The following is a 16875-nucleotide window of genomic DNA, read 5'->3' on the forward strand; positions in this document are numbered from 1 at the left end:
ATGGGAATAGACTCAACAGGAGGAGAGGGATTTTACCTAGGCTTACCTGAAGCTTTTGGTGGATCCAAAGTGTCCATACTAAGTTACTTGAAGGAGAAGTTAAGTCAACGAGTCCATGGCTGGCAAACAAAATTCCTCTCTCCAGGTGGAAAAGAGATTCTCCTCAAGGCAGTGGCCATGGCGTTACCCACATACACTATGGCATGTTTCCTTCTCCCCAAGACGATAATCAAACAAATCATGGCAATGATGTCTGAATTTTGGTGGAGGAATGGACAGGAGACGAGGGGTATGCATTGGAAGAGCTGGGAGAGTTTATGTCGACCAAAAGCAAGTGGGGGTTTGGATTTTAAGGACTTGGAGGCTTACAATCTAGCACTACTTGGGAAGCAGCTGTGGAGAATGATTAAAAACCCGAAGTCCCTAATGTGCAGAGTGTTTAAGAGTCGATACTTCAGGAACACAGACCCTCTCAATGCCTCTTTAGGTTCCAGGCCCTCGTACGCTTGGAGAAGCATACATGCAACGCAGAAATTGATTCAACATGGAGCAAGGGTGGTCATAGGTAATGGAAGAGATACAAAGATCTGGCAGGAGAGATGGATAGGAGCAGCTCCAGCCACAATGATCAAGTCAGTGAGACGACCTGAAGGTAATGAGAGGATCAGTCTGGCTGATGATATGAGGGTTAGTGCTCTAATTAGGGTAAACAGAAAGGAGTGGAACCTGGAGCTGATAGAGAGACTCTTCACAACGGAGATACAAGAGCAAATTCTGAAAATCAGACCAGCTGGGAATTATAGTAGAAATACCTACTCATGGGAGTTTACCAAGACGGGGCACTACACTGTTAAATCAGGTTATTGGGTCCAGACCAACATCGTTGCGCCGGATAAAGAAGTCCAGGAAGTCATTCAACCGAGCTTAGATGGTATTTATCAACAAATTTGGGGGTTGGAGACGAGTCCAAAGATCAATCACTTTCTATGGAAATGTTTAAGCAACGCGCTGCCGGTAATGGAAAATATGGCATATAGACATATTGCTAAAGACAAATCCTGCAGCAGATGTGGGGGAGAGGCAGAGAGCGTGAATCATTTACTCTTTCACTGCCCTTATGCTCGTCTGATCTGGGCAGTGGCAAACGTACACATACCTCCAGCTGGTAGATGGTCTGACTCCTTTTATGCTAATCTCTATTGGGTTTTGAATCTAAAAAAAGAGTTCCCTAGAGAGGATGTTGAGGAAGGGTTGGTACCATGGCTGTTGTGGAGATTATGGAAAAATAGAAATGAGTTCATTTTCAGAGGGAAAGACTATGATGCTCGCACAACAATTAAGAAAGTCTGGGAGGATGTCATGGAATGGAAGAGCAGAAACGAGGTCCAACATGAGGAGGTTAAACAACCCGCAGCAGACACGCCTGAAGTGAAGTGGTCACCACCTGATTCCATGACACTGAAATGTAACACAGATGGTGCGTGGTCAAAGGAAACAGGAGAGGGTGGTGCGGGCTGGTTATTGAGAAATCATCAAGGGCTGCTGCTGTGGGCAGGGGCGATGAAGATGGTGGCTCTGAGGTCAGCGATAGAATCTGAAGCAGAAGCAATTAGATGGGCAGTACAGACGGTTGCTGGGTTTGGATATAGAAGAGTTCTTGTTGAAACAGATTCACAAATGTTGGCAAGAATGCTCAACGGAGAGGAGGAAATATGGCCGGTACTTGCTCCCATCATACAAGATATCCCGACCTCATTGAACGCAAATGAAGGTTTCAAAGTGCAGTATCATCCGAGGAGTGGTAATAAGTCAGCAGATAGGATAGCGAAGGAGACTTCTACGTTTACATCCTTTGTCCCTAAGTTATATTCTATGGTGCCTATGTGGTTGAATTCATGTGTTGAGGCTGATAAGCCCAATGTAAGACTCTGAAGTTTGGAATTAATATAAAGTTGTTGTTGAGCAAAAAAAAAAAAAACAAGCCAAAACTAAGACAAATCAAACGATAGAACGTGAAAACAAATGTAAACAAGACAAGAAGAGAGAGTGAAGATAAAATACATTGAAAAACTAAATGCTAGATTAGTAAGCAAAAGTCAAAAAAAGATTAAAATGCAAAAACTAAGGTGCGGGGTAACGATCCCTAGTTTAGTTAGTAAGAAAATTCACAACTTCATTAGTTAAAAAAAAAAAATCGCAACTTCATTGAATATAAAGACTGGCGACGCGTTTGTGGCGCGCCAAAAGTGGTTAAAGCAGCAAGTCTTCCGCAACAAACGCGGTTATATTATTATTTTTATTTAAGGATTATTATAAGTGTTATGGTTCATGTATTTTTAAAATAATTTAATTTATTTATTATACAGCAACAGCAGTTGAAAAAAAGGAAAAAAGATGGGCTATGAAAACCCCACCAGTCCACCTCTAAATCACAAATTGCGCAACTAAACCCACAAGTCTAGAGAGAGAGAGAGAAGAGTTCTAATAGAGAGAGAAAAAATGGCGAGATTGACGGTGCTGATTGCTGCGGTGATACTTGCTTTTCTAGTGGCAATGCCGGTGCCGGAAGTAACGGCCAAGAAGTATACAGTCGGAGACAACAAGTTTTGGAATCCAAACATTAACTATACCATATGGGCTCAGGGAAAGCATTTCTACCTCGGTGACTGGCTCTGTATGCTCTCTCTCCCTCTTCTCTACTTTTCTCTCGCATCTGTTTACATTAGATCTGTTTTTTTTTAAATGGTCTTTGCTATAACTCTAGTGATAATTTCAAAAGATTTCAAACTTTTTACCAAAGTTCTTGGCTTTCTGAATTTCGAACAATGCCATTTAAGGCTCATCAGTTTTGTTTTTTTTTTTTTTTCATAAATGTTTACTGATTGGTCCAGATCTGGTTTCCCATAAACAGTAACATTTCTTTGTCACACTTTTGAAATCTTTAATCAGACATTACCAAATAGCTCAAATTCAAATAATGGGCTTTTTTTTTTGCTTTTTCTGATATGATGTCAGATTTCGTGTTCGACAGAAACCAACACAACATTCTCGAAGTAAACAAGACCGACTACGAAAACTGCAACTCCGACCATCCTCTCGTAAACTGGACACGTGGAGCTGGGAGAGACGTTGTCCCTCTCAACGTGACCAAACACTACTATCTTCTCGACGGAAAGGGTGGCTGTTATGGAGGCATGAAGCTCGCTGTTAAAGTCGAGAAGCTTCCTCCTCCGCCAAAATCTGCACCTGTCAAGAACATTGGATCAGTTTCAGTGGTCACAGGTCTCGCTCAGTTCATGATTCCGTTTGCCCTGTTAAGGATGTGGTAAGTGACACCAATCTCACAGTTATTTGGATCCAATCCGATGTAAGAAAAAAACCTAAAATTCTTTTCAGGGAAAGCATTTAAATTAGAAAGTCCAATCAGTTAAGTTTATTTTTGTAATGTTTGGTTTGTAACCTTTTTATTTGGTTTTGTTTGTGTCTTTGAATCAATTGTCTAAAAAAGCGCTGTACTTGATTTATTTGCTGAAATTAATTGTTGAACAAAGAGAGTGTATTATCTGGATCATGTGTGAATGAAAATATATAAAAATATAAATTTTTAATATAATTTCGTATTTTTGGCTTATCTGTTCCATGTGAGTATATCTGAGATTGTACGTAATTCCAGTATTGAAATCCAACCACCACATGTCCCTTTTCGTAAACCTGTCAATGACTCAAATCTATTACCAAATAGATTGAAATTAATATGTTTCAAGTATGAAACAAAAGAACAATATTTAGTTACGTGTATCTATGTAATGTGTGTTTTTGTATTTTGTATGGAGGGGATGTAAGTAGATTTCACATGGACCCCCTAAATGAATATGAAATGATGATGATGACTGGTGGGGACGTCGAGAATTCTAGATTGATAATATAACGAAGATTCTGGACAATCTTTTTTTTTGGGCTGCATGCACTTTAGCCAGGAATAAAGGCCCATTAAGGCCCGTTACGTGAAAGTTTGATGCAAGGAATATTTTTTCCCGGGAAAATTGAACAGAAGACCAAAAGTTCGAACCGTTGTCTGCAAAGATTCCATCAGTTGCTGGAATTGAGAGGCTAGAAAATAAAAAAAACGAACATTTGATCATTTTATTACCTTATGAAATGCTTATCGAATCAAAAAGTTCGTTTCATTCTCCGACAGTGTGCGCAGCACCGCTCGTTGCTCCGTTCCGGCAAGGAGCTGCACGGCGTTTTGACTACTTCTGGATTGAAGAAAGCTCCGAGGTCTTACCTTAGCAACTCGCTCTTTCAGTTCTACGCTGCGTCCGGTGATAAGGCTACTGCTCAGAAGGTGTTCGACGAAATTCCTCTGACAGAAAAAGACAATGTGGATTGGACCACTTTGCTGTCCTCTCTTTCCCGGTGCGGATACTTGGTTGATTCTATGAAGCTCTTCGTGGAGATGAGAAGGAAAAGAGTAGAGATCGATGACGTGGCTGCGGTCTGCTTTTTTGGCGTGTGTGCCAAGCTAGAAGATCTTGGTTTCGGTGAACAAGGACATGGGTTTGCTGCAAAGACGGGACTTTTGACTAGCGTAAAGGTTTGTAATGCTCTTATGGATATGTATGGAAAATGTGGGTTTGTGGGTGAAGTCAGACGCTTATTCGAGACGTTAGAGGAGAAGAGTGTTGTCTCATGGACGGTGGTTTTGGACGCGGTTGTGAAATGGGAAGGGTTGGAGAATGGAAGAGAGGTTTTCGATGGAATGCCTGAGAGGAACGCTGTTGCTTGGACGGTTATGGTTGCTGGGTATGTGGGAGGTGGGTTTACAGGTGAAGCATTGGAGCTTCTGGAGGAGATGGTGTTTAAATGTGGGTATGGTTTGAATTTCGTCACCCTTTGCTCGGTGCTATCGGCTTGTGCGCGATCAGGAAACCTGGTTATCGGAAGATGGGTTCATGTTTATGCGTTGAAGATGGAGGAGGAGGAAGAGAGTTGTAATGATCATGTCATGGTGGGAACGGCATTGGTTGATATGTATGCCAAATGCGGAGACATAGACTCTTCCATTAAAGTCTTCAGATCTATGCGGAAGAGGAATGTGGTGACGTGGAACGCTTTGTTTAGTGGGTTAGCGATGCACGGGAAAGGTAAGACGGTGATTGACATGTTCCAAGAGATGGTAAGAGAGGTGAAGCGGCCAGATAACTTAACTTTCAGTGCTGTCTTAAGTGCTTGCAGCCACTCCGGGTTGGTAGAAGAAGGGTGGCAGTGTTTCCACAGGCTTAGATCCCATGGTTTGGAACCTAAGGTTGAACATTACGCATGTATGGTTGATCTTTTGGGGCGAGCTGGTCGTGTTGAAGAAGCAGAGATGTTGATGAGGGGAATGACAGTGCCTCCAAATGAAGTCGTCCTCGGTTCGCTTCTAGGCTCGTGTAGCGTCCATGGGAAGCTGGAGATAGCCGAACGGGTTAAAAGAGAGCTTGTTGAGATGAGTCCAGGCAACATGGGATACCAAATAGTTTTATCCAACATGTACGCTGCAGAAGGAAGGAGTGACGTTGTAGATAGGTTAAGAGGAAGTATGAGAAACAGAGGAATCAGGAAGATACCTGGTATGAGTTCAATTCACTTGAACGGCTCAGTTCATCGGTTTATCGCGGGAGATAGATCACACCCGAGAACGAAAGAGATTTACTTGAAGTTGACTGAAGTGATTGAACGGATTAGATCAGGTGGTTATGTCCCTCATGTTCCTCCCTCGGAGGTTGACTTGGAGGACAAAGAGCAGGCTTTGAGCTGCCACAGTGAGAAACTTGCAGTCTGTTTCGGGCTTCTAGTAACTAAACCGAGGACAACTCTTTATGTATTCAAGAATCTGAGGATATGTCAGGATTGTCATTCAGCTATGAAGATTATATCAATGGTTTATGACCGAGAAATCATCATCAGAGATAGAAATAGATTTCATCAGTTCAAAGGAGGCTCTTGTTCTTGTTCCGATTACTGGTGAACATATCAAACGGCTGTACAATGTATCGATTCTTGATTGTAAACCAATTTGCAAAATGAGACAAGGTTGAGACAATGAAGAACAAAATTATTGAAGATCTTATAAAGTGCTGTTCTTCTACAATTCGGAAGCATTACAAAAGCTGTGAGCTGTAAAATGTAAAGAAACCTAAACAGGGATCCGGACAGGTGTTGAAATGTGTTAATATACTTTAGGACACGTCAGGGTGATAAGAAGAAGCAAAATCTTGATCACAAGGAGGCATGGTCCTCTTCTAAATCAAGGGGAAGGTCCATTGTCTTCCTTCTCTGATTCATCTTTGCTCTGCAGATTCTCAGAGTTTGGAGAGTTCTCAGCTGTCACCGTCTCATCATCCTCGTTCTTGAGAAGCGAAGAGAATGATAGAGGATTGTAGGTCGAGCTGGCCTTTTGCAACCCTCTTATTGCTCTCATTGCAGCGAGTGTGCTCCTGTATATATCAAGATTTTCATCTCCAAGAGTTGAAGAAGTCTGAGCAGAGATCCTTGGTGAGTTGTTTTGATGCGAGGTTGAGACTGCGTTGGAAGAAGACTCCACAACTTCGGCTTCTGATGGGAAGAGAAGCTCAAGATTGGCCTCGCATTCACGGACCAACCTGGTAAGTGGCTCAGTAGTGAAGAAGGGTTGATGGAGAACCACCTGTGTGAAAGGCAAACGAAGAAGTCCTCCTGTCCTCTTATCGTACTTCTTCAAAATTTTGACAAGTCCTGCAAAGTTTAGGGAGCTGTAGTTTTTAAGGAGCACCATCTCGCCATGAATACTGACAAGGTCTCTGCGAATATCCATCATCTCTTCACTGAACTCGCTTTCTGATGCGAACTCCCCATTCTTGCAGTTCTTCTCCTTAATCTTCTCGATTCTTTCCTTCAGCTCCTGTTTACAAAACAGATTAATAACACACTGATGAACCTAATAAAACACACGATTCAATTAAAGCTTAAGATGAACCACATGCATGAAAACTAGTGTGTTCAAAACAAGACCATAAAAAGCCTCTGCACTACTAGTGAACTAAAATTAGAAGCCCATCTTCTAGAAACTCAAATTGATTATTACAAGACTCGAAAGTCCTGTCCTTTAGACACGAATCAGAGATACAGAATCTACATGGATCATCGCTAGAACTATTAGGTTTCAGTTCTTTACCTAAGATTCAAGATTAATCACCCTAAAGTTATAAACTTTGGAATGTCGATTCAATTCTACATACTCAATTAAAACTTAATCAGATAGAATAAGCGGAGGAGATTCAGACAAAACCTGTAATCTGATGACAAAGTCTTCTTCTTTATCAACGTAAAAGTCGTTAAACTTGTCAAGCTCCTCATTCAATATCCTCACGAACGAGCCCTGGAGATCCTCCGCGGCCCTTACACCGTCGTCTTCCGCGGAAGATAAGTTGGTTGTGTCGGCAAAGACCTGACGAGAGTCGATCTGATCGGAATTAGAAGAATCGTCGGCGGGGGGAGGGTAAGGGTAGTACTTGAGAAGCTTCTTCAAGGGTTTGTAGCAGAGGAACTTGTCTCTCCACTCTGGTAAGGTTTCTTCGAGGTGGGTTCGAAACTCTTTTCCGAATTTCATGAGAGAAAAAACTCGTTTGGATCTGAGAGAGAGAGAGAGAGACGAAGATGGTTGTTGTTGGATAAGAACGAACGGTGAGGGATTTGGGTTTTTAAGTTATTTTCTATAGAGAGAGAGAGAGAGAGAGAGAGAAGAGGGAATCTTTAGAAAGCGCGAGGAATCTTTATGAAAGTGGACGTGGATGGTTCTTACTCGTATTTTAAAATACTCTGACCCATTCAGTGTCTCCCATCTAAAAAACAATTAATTAGATGCTAGAGTCAAAAAAAAAAAAAAAATCTTTATAATAAATATTCTCTTCGTTTTTTAATAAGTGTCATTTTGACATTTTCCACACAGATTTAAAAAGTTGTTGTGATTGAAATATATTTAAATTGTTATTAATTATACTTATTTGACCAATAGTATTTGAGATAAATAAAATTATTTATAAAATTAATACAGTTTGTAAATAATTTTCAGCTAAAATAAGTATAATTTGCATTGAAATTCTAAATCAATATTTTTATGTAACAAGAAAAAAAGTTACGAAACAAATAGAATAATATAATTTCAATATTAAATTGTTCCAACAAAAAGGAAAATATTAAATTGGCTGGACAATAAAAATTAGGCATTAGTGAATCTTTAAATAGTCTAATATAGTTTGGTTTACTTCTTCTCTTTTTTATATTCACCAACTTATACTATTTCCATCAAGGCCCATCAATTAATTCATATTATAGTATTTACATCATTGTTATAACTTTCTCCTTTTTTTTTCTCTCTTTTTTTTCTCTCTTTTTTTATCAATGTTATAACTTTTTTTTTGGTAAAAATGTTAAAAAATCAATGTTATAGCTTTCTCCTAAAGTGGCTCTTTAACAAGACTGTCCACCTGAGATGAGCCTTTCACGGGCTTGAACAGGCATCTACGACTACAATACATAGAAAACTAATAATGTGCGTTTTATATTCGGATTTATAAGATTCGTCTTACTTATTACAAGATTCCTTCTATATTTAAAGTATAATTAGTACTGGATCCACAGCATTAAATTCTCTAATTTTTTATTATATCATTAAGACACTTTTTAGTGTATGACCAAGAATAACATCTTATTTTTTGTTAATATACTTCTTTCAAATATTTACAAGTCCTGAACTCCAAGATTTGTTTACCATGTGATAAGATTTTTTCAAAAAAAAGAGAGAAGAATATAGCATATCATTTTTAATAAATTTTGACAAATCCTGGAAGCCAAGTTTTTTTTTTTTTTTTTAATTAACTTTGGGTATCCCAGACTCATGGAGAGAGGGGAGGTGCAGCCCACGAATAGACTTTCTCTCCGGGTATTCAAATGGACCCTAAAGCATAGGCTAATATCCGTGTTAGATGACCAGGATAATTGTGACTTAGTTTCGCGCAGCAGGTGGATCGAACCTGAAACGTGTTGGCGTCTCAGTCCCGTCTCCTTACCACTCGACCACAATCACCCGGTCGCCAAGTTGTTATAGCATGTGATAAGATTTGTTTAAATGTTTTTATAAACGATATTATTATTCATATCTGGAAGTGCAACATTTAGGGAGGTGTAGTTTTTATTACAAGTAAAAGGGTTTGCGAGACGATTTCAAAGGCTAGTTTTTGTCGGAAACCACACCGTTTTGGTGGGAATACAATGAAGTTTTGGTTGGTATGGTATCAAGAGCCTGAAGAATGTCAGCCTTCAAGTCATCAAAGTCTTCAACACCAAAACTAAAGCGAACTAAGTTGTCTTTGAGTCCATATTTGAGCCTTTCATCTCGTGGTACATCCCTATAAATCATAACCACCCAAACATTTATAAATGACCAAAAATAGACAAAACTATAAGAAAATGTTTTTTTTTTGACTAAAAAAAAAAAGTTTTAGATGGGAATATCACACCAGTTCCTTGCAGCGGGTTGGTCCACGAAGCTCTCGCATCCACCAAAAGATGTTGCAATGTAAGGGATTTTGAGAGAATCGATGAACTTGATCGTAGTCTCTAGATCTCAATCAATCTATTTGCAAATAAAAGAAAAGAACCAAAACACATTTCAAGATTGTATCAAAATTTCAAAAAATGTGATGCATATTTGATTATTATTTTCACCTCGAAAGTGACTAGACCACCAAAATCAGTCATTTTTCGCTTGGCTATGTGATGCTCGGGATGCCTAGGATTCTAGGAAGGCCAGGGTAGTAGACACGGCTCACCTATCACGATCATATTGCATGATAATTCACATACAAAAACTAATATATAATGTGGAAATGAGAAAAGGGTCGTAGTGAAAAAAAATATAAAAAAACTTTGGGATGTGCTTCTAAAACATGGGCCATTCTCAAAGCGGTTGAGTTCTGTTGTTTTACGCGAAGATGCATCGTCTTATTGCCCCGGATGAGTAAAATACGCAGCGTTCTGTTTTGCAAAAGACCCCATTATCCAAAGTTTAGAACTCTCTGATGATATACGACCTATTCTAATTACTAGGTGATTCTCTCGTGCTCATGCACGAATATAAGTATTTTAGAAATATATAGTTTATAATATTTGTATGATATTTTTTTATTAAGTTTTAATTTTTTTTGTAATTTATATGTATGAAAAATGGGTTAAAAAAAAGAAATGCCTGATTTTGCTTATACATAATTTGATCAATCATTTTTCGGATATATAAGATTGCTTGTTTTCATCTCAACTACAGATTAATGTTTCGTGTTCTTAAAAAGTTAAATCCGATTAAATTTCTTAGCTGCATTTAATTTGATTTATTGTCTTGTATTCATAATATATTTTCATAAAATTATGCCTAATTTGATATATGTTATTTTAGGAAACAAATAAAAGAGTGTTGTTACTCCGAAGTTGCATAAGTGAACATAATAAGTATTTTTTAAAAATTTTATGCATGTAAATAAATATTTTTAACCAAAATAAATCGTAATAACTCATTAATATATTTTCACTTGATTATTAGTTTTGAATCGTTTGTAATTTACATGGATAAAAATAAATAGAACACTATTTTAAGTAATAATATGTCGCTGACTTAAATGGGTTTTGATTTTGAGTCTATGAATCATGATCAATTCACTTGCTCATTGTTTAAGTATATTAAGTTTATATATTTGTCTAAAATAAAAAAAACAATAATTTATATTCTAATTACGTTTAAATTGATTAATTTTGTTGCATATACTTTAGTTTTAAGTTTGAGGTATGAAAATATATTGTTTTCTTTTCAAAGAAAATTATCTATACTATTTTTGTGAACCTATGTTTTGTGTCTAAAACTCTATATATTTTAAAACTTATAGATATTTACTTTTTTACTTATGTTGTTTTTGAAAATATGAAAAGAAAGAAAACTAAAACTAAAATTCGTTATTATATTTATAAATGTTATAATTATTATATATATTTTCTTTTTATTATTTATATGAGTTTTGTAAAGAAAATTAAAAGAAAAAGGAAATAAAGTGAAAAGCTCAATTAGAAATTTATCAATGAAAAAGAAAATAGAAATAATCTTAATAATGTCAATTATGTATAATTTATAATTTATTAAAGTTATGTTTGTAATTGACCACTCTAAGAATCAACGTGAGAGCGACACGTATGAAACTGACTTTTCAAATAATATTATAGAGATATCTTAAAGAACCATACTGACACAAACAAAATTTCCTACATAAATATGAGAAGAGAGATAGATTACGAGAGCCTTAAACAATTCAGTAACGATTTTAGTTTTAATTTTTTTTAACAATTTGGGGGCCTATTTTTCATTCGGCTATGCCATGACCGGTTCGGAGAAATAGCATGAGAGGATTTCCTCTAAAGATATGTACCGGACTAAGCGTGCCTCCCAAGAGATTATGCATAATACGGATCTCAGAAACCAACTTCATTGAACCAGATATGCATCCAGCGAGAACCTAGAAAGACAGAAGGAACACATAATCATTTTATCACCTTTTTTTTTTCCAAGCACGGTTCTGTATTCTTATTTACGCACATCGTTGTGGCCTCCAATATACTTAGTAGCAGATTGGATCACGAGATCAGCACCAAGAGCAAGTGCCTTTTGATTCAAAGGTGTTGCAATGGTACCATCTATACAAACAAGAGTTCCTCTTTTGTGACAGATTTCAGAAACCAACTTAATGTCCACACATCGGAGAAACGGGTTTGTTGGGGACTCAGTAAAGAACATAGAAACCTGAATAACAGAACATATAATAATTCACATAAGTATCCTAAAGAGAACTCGATCATAGCAAGTTTTAAACAAACAAAAAAACATGTTATAAGTTATATATATATATATATATATATAAGACCCCATGGTTATTAACTATGGCTTGAAGGCCCGCGATATCAGTAGCGTCAATTAGAGTCGGCTGGAAACACACATAACAAATGGTTAATCGGTGGACTCACACTAGGGAACAAGAGAAAAAACAAAGTGATGAAATTTGGGATATTCTTACAGTGATTCCCAATTTGGGAAGAAAAGTCTCAATGAACATCCTTGTCTCCTTGTAACAATCCGTAGTTGTGACAATATGTCCACCTCTTGGAACCATTGCTAACAGCACAACAGTACTTGTACACATACCAGATGCCATAACCGAAGTTGATTCGAGAGAGAGAGAGAGAGAGAGAGAGAGAGAGAGAGAGAGAGAGAGAGAGAGAGAGAGAGAGAGAGAGAGAGAGAGAGAGAGAGAGAGAGAGAGACCTTATCTTCTCTTCGAGTACTATATTCGTTGGACTTCCTTAACGAATATACTCTTGAGATATATACAATCCGTTTCTCCTACAACAATGAAAGTAGAGTCATCTTTTTAAACGAATATTACCCTTTTTGGTTAACCATCATTAGAATCACAAGTGGATTAGTTTTTAATCAAATTAACGTAACATACTTCTTTTAGAAATCTTAAGGACAAGCAGATATTTATATAAACGGACCTTGGAGTCGATAAGCTCGGAGGAATTCTTGTAGAAGTAAGTCGTTGTGCTTACTGCAGGGGTCCTTATCGAATTTGTGACTATTTCACGACCTAATCTTTCACCTGACGATAAACCATCAAACCCATTCTCCAGTCACGAAATTGACATTCTTATCAAATGAATGAAAGGAAGATAAAACAAATTAAAGGAGGCAAGCACTTCTGACTATCCCCATAATTAAAGGCTTGTCGGAGAGTTAACACGAAAAGGATGTATAAGAACAAGAGGAAGAATTGTTTTACTATGCACGTAAGCGAGGACAAAAAATAAAATAAAAGACAAGCTTAAAATAAATTATTATTATTTTATTAATAATTATTTTATATATTATTTTTATTAATAACAACTAGATATGGGCATAGGAGCGAAGCCACCTTGGAACATCTCCAAAAAAAAAAATTGTGCAACAGAACATCTCCAAGATAAAACTGATTTTTTTCTTTAAAATAGATTAACCTTACAATAGAGTTGAATTTTACTCTAAATATATACTCTATTTAAAAATGAAAAAAAAATAGTGAACAAAAAGTAAAAGTATTATTTCATTTATGGAGTAAACCTATTTTTATTTCCACTATTAGTGAAAAACGGAGAAGAATTAAAATATTTCTTACTCTAAATTTTATTTTAAGTAAAGTATGAAATGAAGTTTGAAATGATCTTATACATTGTGGGTGCACATGCACCTGTAATTTTATTTATATTCCATTTTTTGAGAGACTAAACTCCTAACTTCGCAGCTGGATGCATTGCATGAGTTTTGTTTAATGTTTAATTTTATGAAAAACTTAAGAAATGAAAAATATCTTTTACTGTAATTTTATGAAGTTTTTTCATATGTCGTGTGTAAGATTTATTTTAGATTTTTTAGGATCCTGGTAAGTTTTTTTCATTAAAAAGTTATTATCAAATAAGTTTTACAGTTCTCTTTTAGTTAGGATTTATAAAAATAAATAGCTAATGATTTATTTTAGATAATTATTGTTATATATTTATAGATAATTTTTAATACATATCACAATTTTAATTTTTTATTCACATGTGTCGATCATGTTAATTAGGAATAATGAGGAACCAAATTTTTTATATAATAAAATTCTAAATATATATATGTTTAACGTTGAATATAGAATATAATGAATTTCCATGAAACAGAAAATGTTTATCTTCTAACGGATATTATATTTTGGTAATTTCTTCAGGTTATCTGAACTTTCAGAATTTAGATCAAAGCGGATAACACAACAAACTAATGTATTTTTGTATGAACTTATAGCAAAAAATATATTACATATGCTTTATCCAAACCTTATAAGCCTATAACAGATTGCTAGTACATAGTTAAGAGGTGATAAGAAAAACAGATAAGTAGTAACAATCCTAAAGGGAAAATGGATATGTATAGTTAACGTACGTACCAGCATGAACAGCCAGACTCTCATCGGAGCTCAAGAACGAGGGTTTCAACTTGTTCACATCTTCCATCTTAACAATAATTTAGAAATATAGAAGTAATACTTGGAAATTTTATAAGAAAAAGGGAATTTCTGATTCCCTCTTTTGTTATTTGATATATATATATATAAAATGTTATTTGATATATGTAGTTAAATTTGAAAGTCTATACAATGCACCTATTTATAGTTGAGAAGTGAAATGAGTTCCTTCTTTTTATTATGTTACGAAAGAAGAGTGTTGGTGTAAGCAATACCTATATTTAAATATGACCAAACCTTGGTATTCAAAAAAAAAATATGACCAAACCGCTTGATATGATCGGCAGCTCGCGTCTATTCTATGTTTCTAATCCTAGGGCTTTGAAGATAACTCAGTTGTCTATTAAAATGAACGTCCCATCTGTGAAGTTTAGCCTCATAATATAGATTAGCATTTCGCATGAAACAATAATTAGCAAAATGAACTTCATCCCAGTATATTGTGTTTCGCGTATATATCTTACAGATTTTTCATATTTTTAGCGTTACTAAAGCATAGCTAGAAACACCTGCATAAATTAGGGAATGCATGGAATTATTTCATGACGTTAGGTTTTCTCTTATCTTAAAACCTAGTTTATATATAAACAAAATCACTAGATGATGCAGCGTAGAATTAGAATAATTACGATTTATTTGTATTATCTTTATTTTAATAGTTTTCCTATTTTAATTAGGATTAGGGTTTTCATGGCTTTTATGTTTTCATATATATATAAGCTTCTAATTATGCCTAGAGTTGTATTCAGTTTATAATTTGATTAATAAAAATTGAGAATTCTTCTTTTGTTCTTTGTTTTCGGTAGATCATTGGTGATTTTAACGAATTTAAGAAGACATTGATCTTAGGCATTCTTAGAATAAATAAGATATTTGTAATTATTCTAGTTTTTCGGGTATTTTCAGAATCTACGGATCTCTAGCTTTATCTCTATAAAAGCTTCCTCTTCGTCACTAGACCACGAAAGCAATAACATTATCAAACACACTGACTTTATTAAATACCTCTATTTGATTCTTCATTTCTTCTTATACGATTTCCATTCAGTCAACTTTTAATCCTGTTTTTTCATTAAAAAATTATCTGTTTGGTTTGTGCCGACATACATGTGTCTACAAGCATATAAATCGGTCTAAACTTAGAAGGTTCAAAACCTAGTAAAATTTCTTACAAGAATAGAGTTTACTATACTCAAGGAAAAAAGATAAGAAAACAAATTTATCTCAAGGAGAAAGAAGAAGAACCGAAGTAGGCAATTAGGGTTTCTTTAGGTTTATACTGCATGTGAATGTTATGACTACAACATAGTAGTTGTTTTAGTATAAAAAACATATGCTGCCTTTTAAATACCCTATAGTACAAGAGTCAATGGTCTTGGATATACACATATAAACGAAGGGTATTGGTGGATGGGTCATCATCATAAACAAAAAGCATAACATGACAGTAGCAAATTAGAAGGTTTTATCGTTACTAACTTACGTGTTCTTCCATCAAAGATCTCGATTATACAATTAGTATTTATGCTCAAATTTCCATAAAGTTATCCAACCAGTCGCTTTCTCCCTTCAGAATATAGTTTTTTCTTCAGACATATTTTATCAACCATGCCAAGTCGGATACATGAAGAACCAACATTAACTTACGTAACACAAGACATATATATCTATACTATATATTTTCCTTTGAGATGACTTAAAGGCCAATGGCCAATGGGATATAAATTGTTAACAGGTTTAGCTTAACAATCCTCTATCACGTCACTACAAGAAAACGTGCCCATAACAACGAACATTTACGACGAAAATATTTCGTCGTAAATTTACATGATGTTTACAACGCAATTACGAGGAATCCAACTTTCATCGTAAACGCAATGTAAATTTACGACGAATAGATTTCGTCGTAAACTCCATGTAAGTTTACGACGAATGTACGTGGAAAGAGAAATACGTCGTAATCATTACATCGACATTACAACGAAACATGTTACCGTTATATTTAGGTGAAAACGTGTATTCAATGTGCTTTAACTTACCTAATTTCGTCGTAAAGTCGTTGTAAATAATATGTTAAAACCATGTAAAATTCATGTAAAATATTCCTTGTAAAATCGTTGTTATATTTCAACTACCCAACTCGAAAATTTCTCTATATATATGTCATTTCCTACAACTCTCTTCCTCACAACACACAAACGGGAGAAAAAAAAATCCGAAAAAAAAAATCAGAAAAAAAAGATTTCAAAAAAAAATCTAAGAAAAAAATGGCCGGTGGCGGTAGTATTTACGAGTTACGGAGTTGGATGTATTTGCACAAAGATTCCGACGGGAGGGTGATGAACGCATTTCTGAGCGGGCTAGAGACATTCATGCACCAGGCGGGCTGTACACCGATCACACAGGAAAGCGGTAAGATGTTCTGCCCCTGTCTGAAATGCAAGAATTCAAAATTTGCACGTAGTGAAACTGTATGGAAGCATTTAGTAAACAGAGGATTTACACCACAATACTACATTTGGTATCAACATGGAGAGGGTTATGGGGGAAATGAAGCTAGTAGTAGTAATAATAATTTTGAGGATGGTCATCATAGTGAAGAACCGAATCATTTGCATAATGAATAAAATTATCATCAAGATCATGAGCAGATGGTAGATCATGATAGGGTTCAAGATATGATTAGTGATGCATTTTTAGAAACAACTACAACAATAGCTGA

At 35.7% G+C, this 16875-nt stretch overlaps 3 protein-coding genes, 1 long non-coding RNA gene and 1 pseudogene across 4 annotated transcripts; 2 read left to right on the plus strand and 3 right to left on the minus strand.

Moving 5' to 3' along the window:
* The first annotated feature begins 2348 nt into the window (after positions 1 to 2348).
* Positions 2349 to 3613, plus strand: LOC106424647 (lamin-like protein). The gene is made up of 2 exons (XM_013865408.3): positions 2349 to 2674; positions 3016 to 3613. Exons 1-2 carry the CDS (start codon positions 2500 to 2502, stop codon positions 3327 to 3329), a joined length of 489 nt encoding a protein of 162 aa, XP_013720862.1. The 5' UTR covers positions 2349 to 2499; the 3' UTR covers positions 3330 to 3613.
* Positions 3614 to 3862: 249 nt separating this feature from the next.
* On the plus strand, positions 3863 to 6265 carry LOC106424739 (pentatricopeptide repeat-containing protein At5g15340, mitochondrial-like). Its single transcript, XM_013865484.3, has one exon. The coding sequence runs from the start codon at positions 4154 to 4156 to the stop codon at positions 6011 to 6013; it is 1860 nt and encodes a 619-aa protein (XP_013720938.1). The 5' UTR covers positions 3863 to 4153; the 3' UTR covers positions 6014 to 6265.
* LOC106424773 (SPX domain-containing protein 4-like) lies at positions 6094 to 7740 on the minus strand. Its single transcript, XM_013865523.3, has 2 exons — positions 7313 to 7740; positions 6094 to 6925 (listed from the first exon to the last, which is right to left on the minus strand). Exons 1-2 carry the CDS (start codon positions 7631 to 7633, stop codon positions 6293 to 6295), a joined length of 954 nt encoding a protein of 317 aa, XP_013720977.1. The 5' UTR covers positions 7634 to 7740; the 3' UTR covers positions 6094 to 6292.
* A 636-nt stretch (positions 7741 to 8376) lies between these two features.
* On the minus strand, positions 8377 to 11884 carry LOC106424697 (annotated as a pseudogene).
* A 30-nt stretch (positions 11885 to 11914) lies between these two features.
* LOC125593111 lies at positions 11915 to 16167 on the minus strand. The gene is made up of 3 exons (XR_007329032.1): positions 12616 to 16167; positions 12135 to 12460; positions 11915 to 12044 (listed from the first exon to the last, which is right to left on the minus strand). It is a non-coding gene; the product is annotated as an uncharacterized LOC125593111 (long non-coding RNA).
* Positions 16168 to 16875: the final 708 nt, after the last annotated feature.

This window comes from Brassica napus, chromosome C9, assembly GCF_020379485.1.
Source record: "Brassica napus cultivar Da-Ae chromosome C9, Da-Ae, whole genome shotgun sequence".
Taxonomy (NCBI): Eukaryota; Viridiplantae; Streptophyta; class Magnoliopsida; order Brassicales; family Brassicaceae; genus Brassica; species Brassica napus.

Coding starts and splice junctions, on each gene's coding strand:
- LOC106424647 (XM_013865408.3), top strand. CDS start 2,500: ATGGCGAGATTGACGGTGCTGATTGCTGCGGTGATACTTGCTTTTCTA. Junction 2,675..3,015: donor CTACCTCGGTGACTGGCTCT/GTATGCTCTCTC, acceptor ATATGATGTCAG/ATTTCGTGTTCGACAGAAAC.
- LOC106424739 (XM_013865484.3), top strand. CDS start 4,154: ATGAAATGCTTATCGAATCAAAAAGTTCGTTTCATTCTCCGACAGTGT.
- LOC106424773 (XM_013865523.3), bottom strand. CDS start 7,633: ATGAAATTCGGAAAAGAGTTTCGAACCCACCTCGAAGAAACCTTACCA. Junction 6,926..7,312: donor ACTTTGTCATCAGATTACAG/GTTTTGTCTGAA, acceptor TTTTGTAAACAG/GAGCTGAAGGAAAGAATCGA.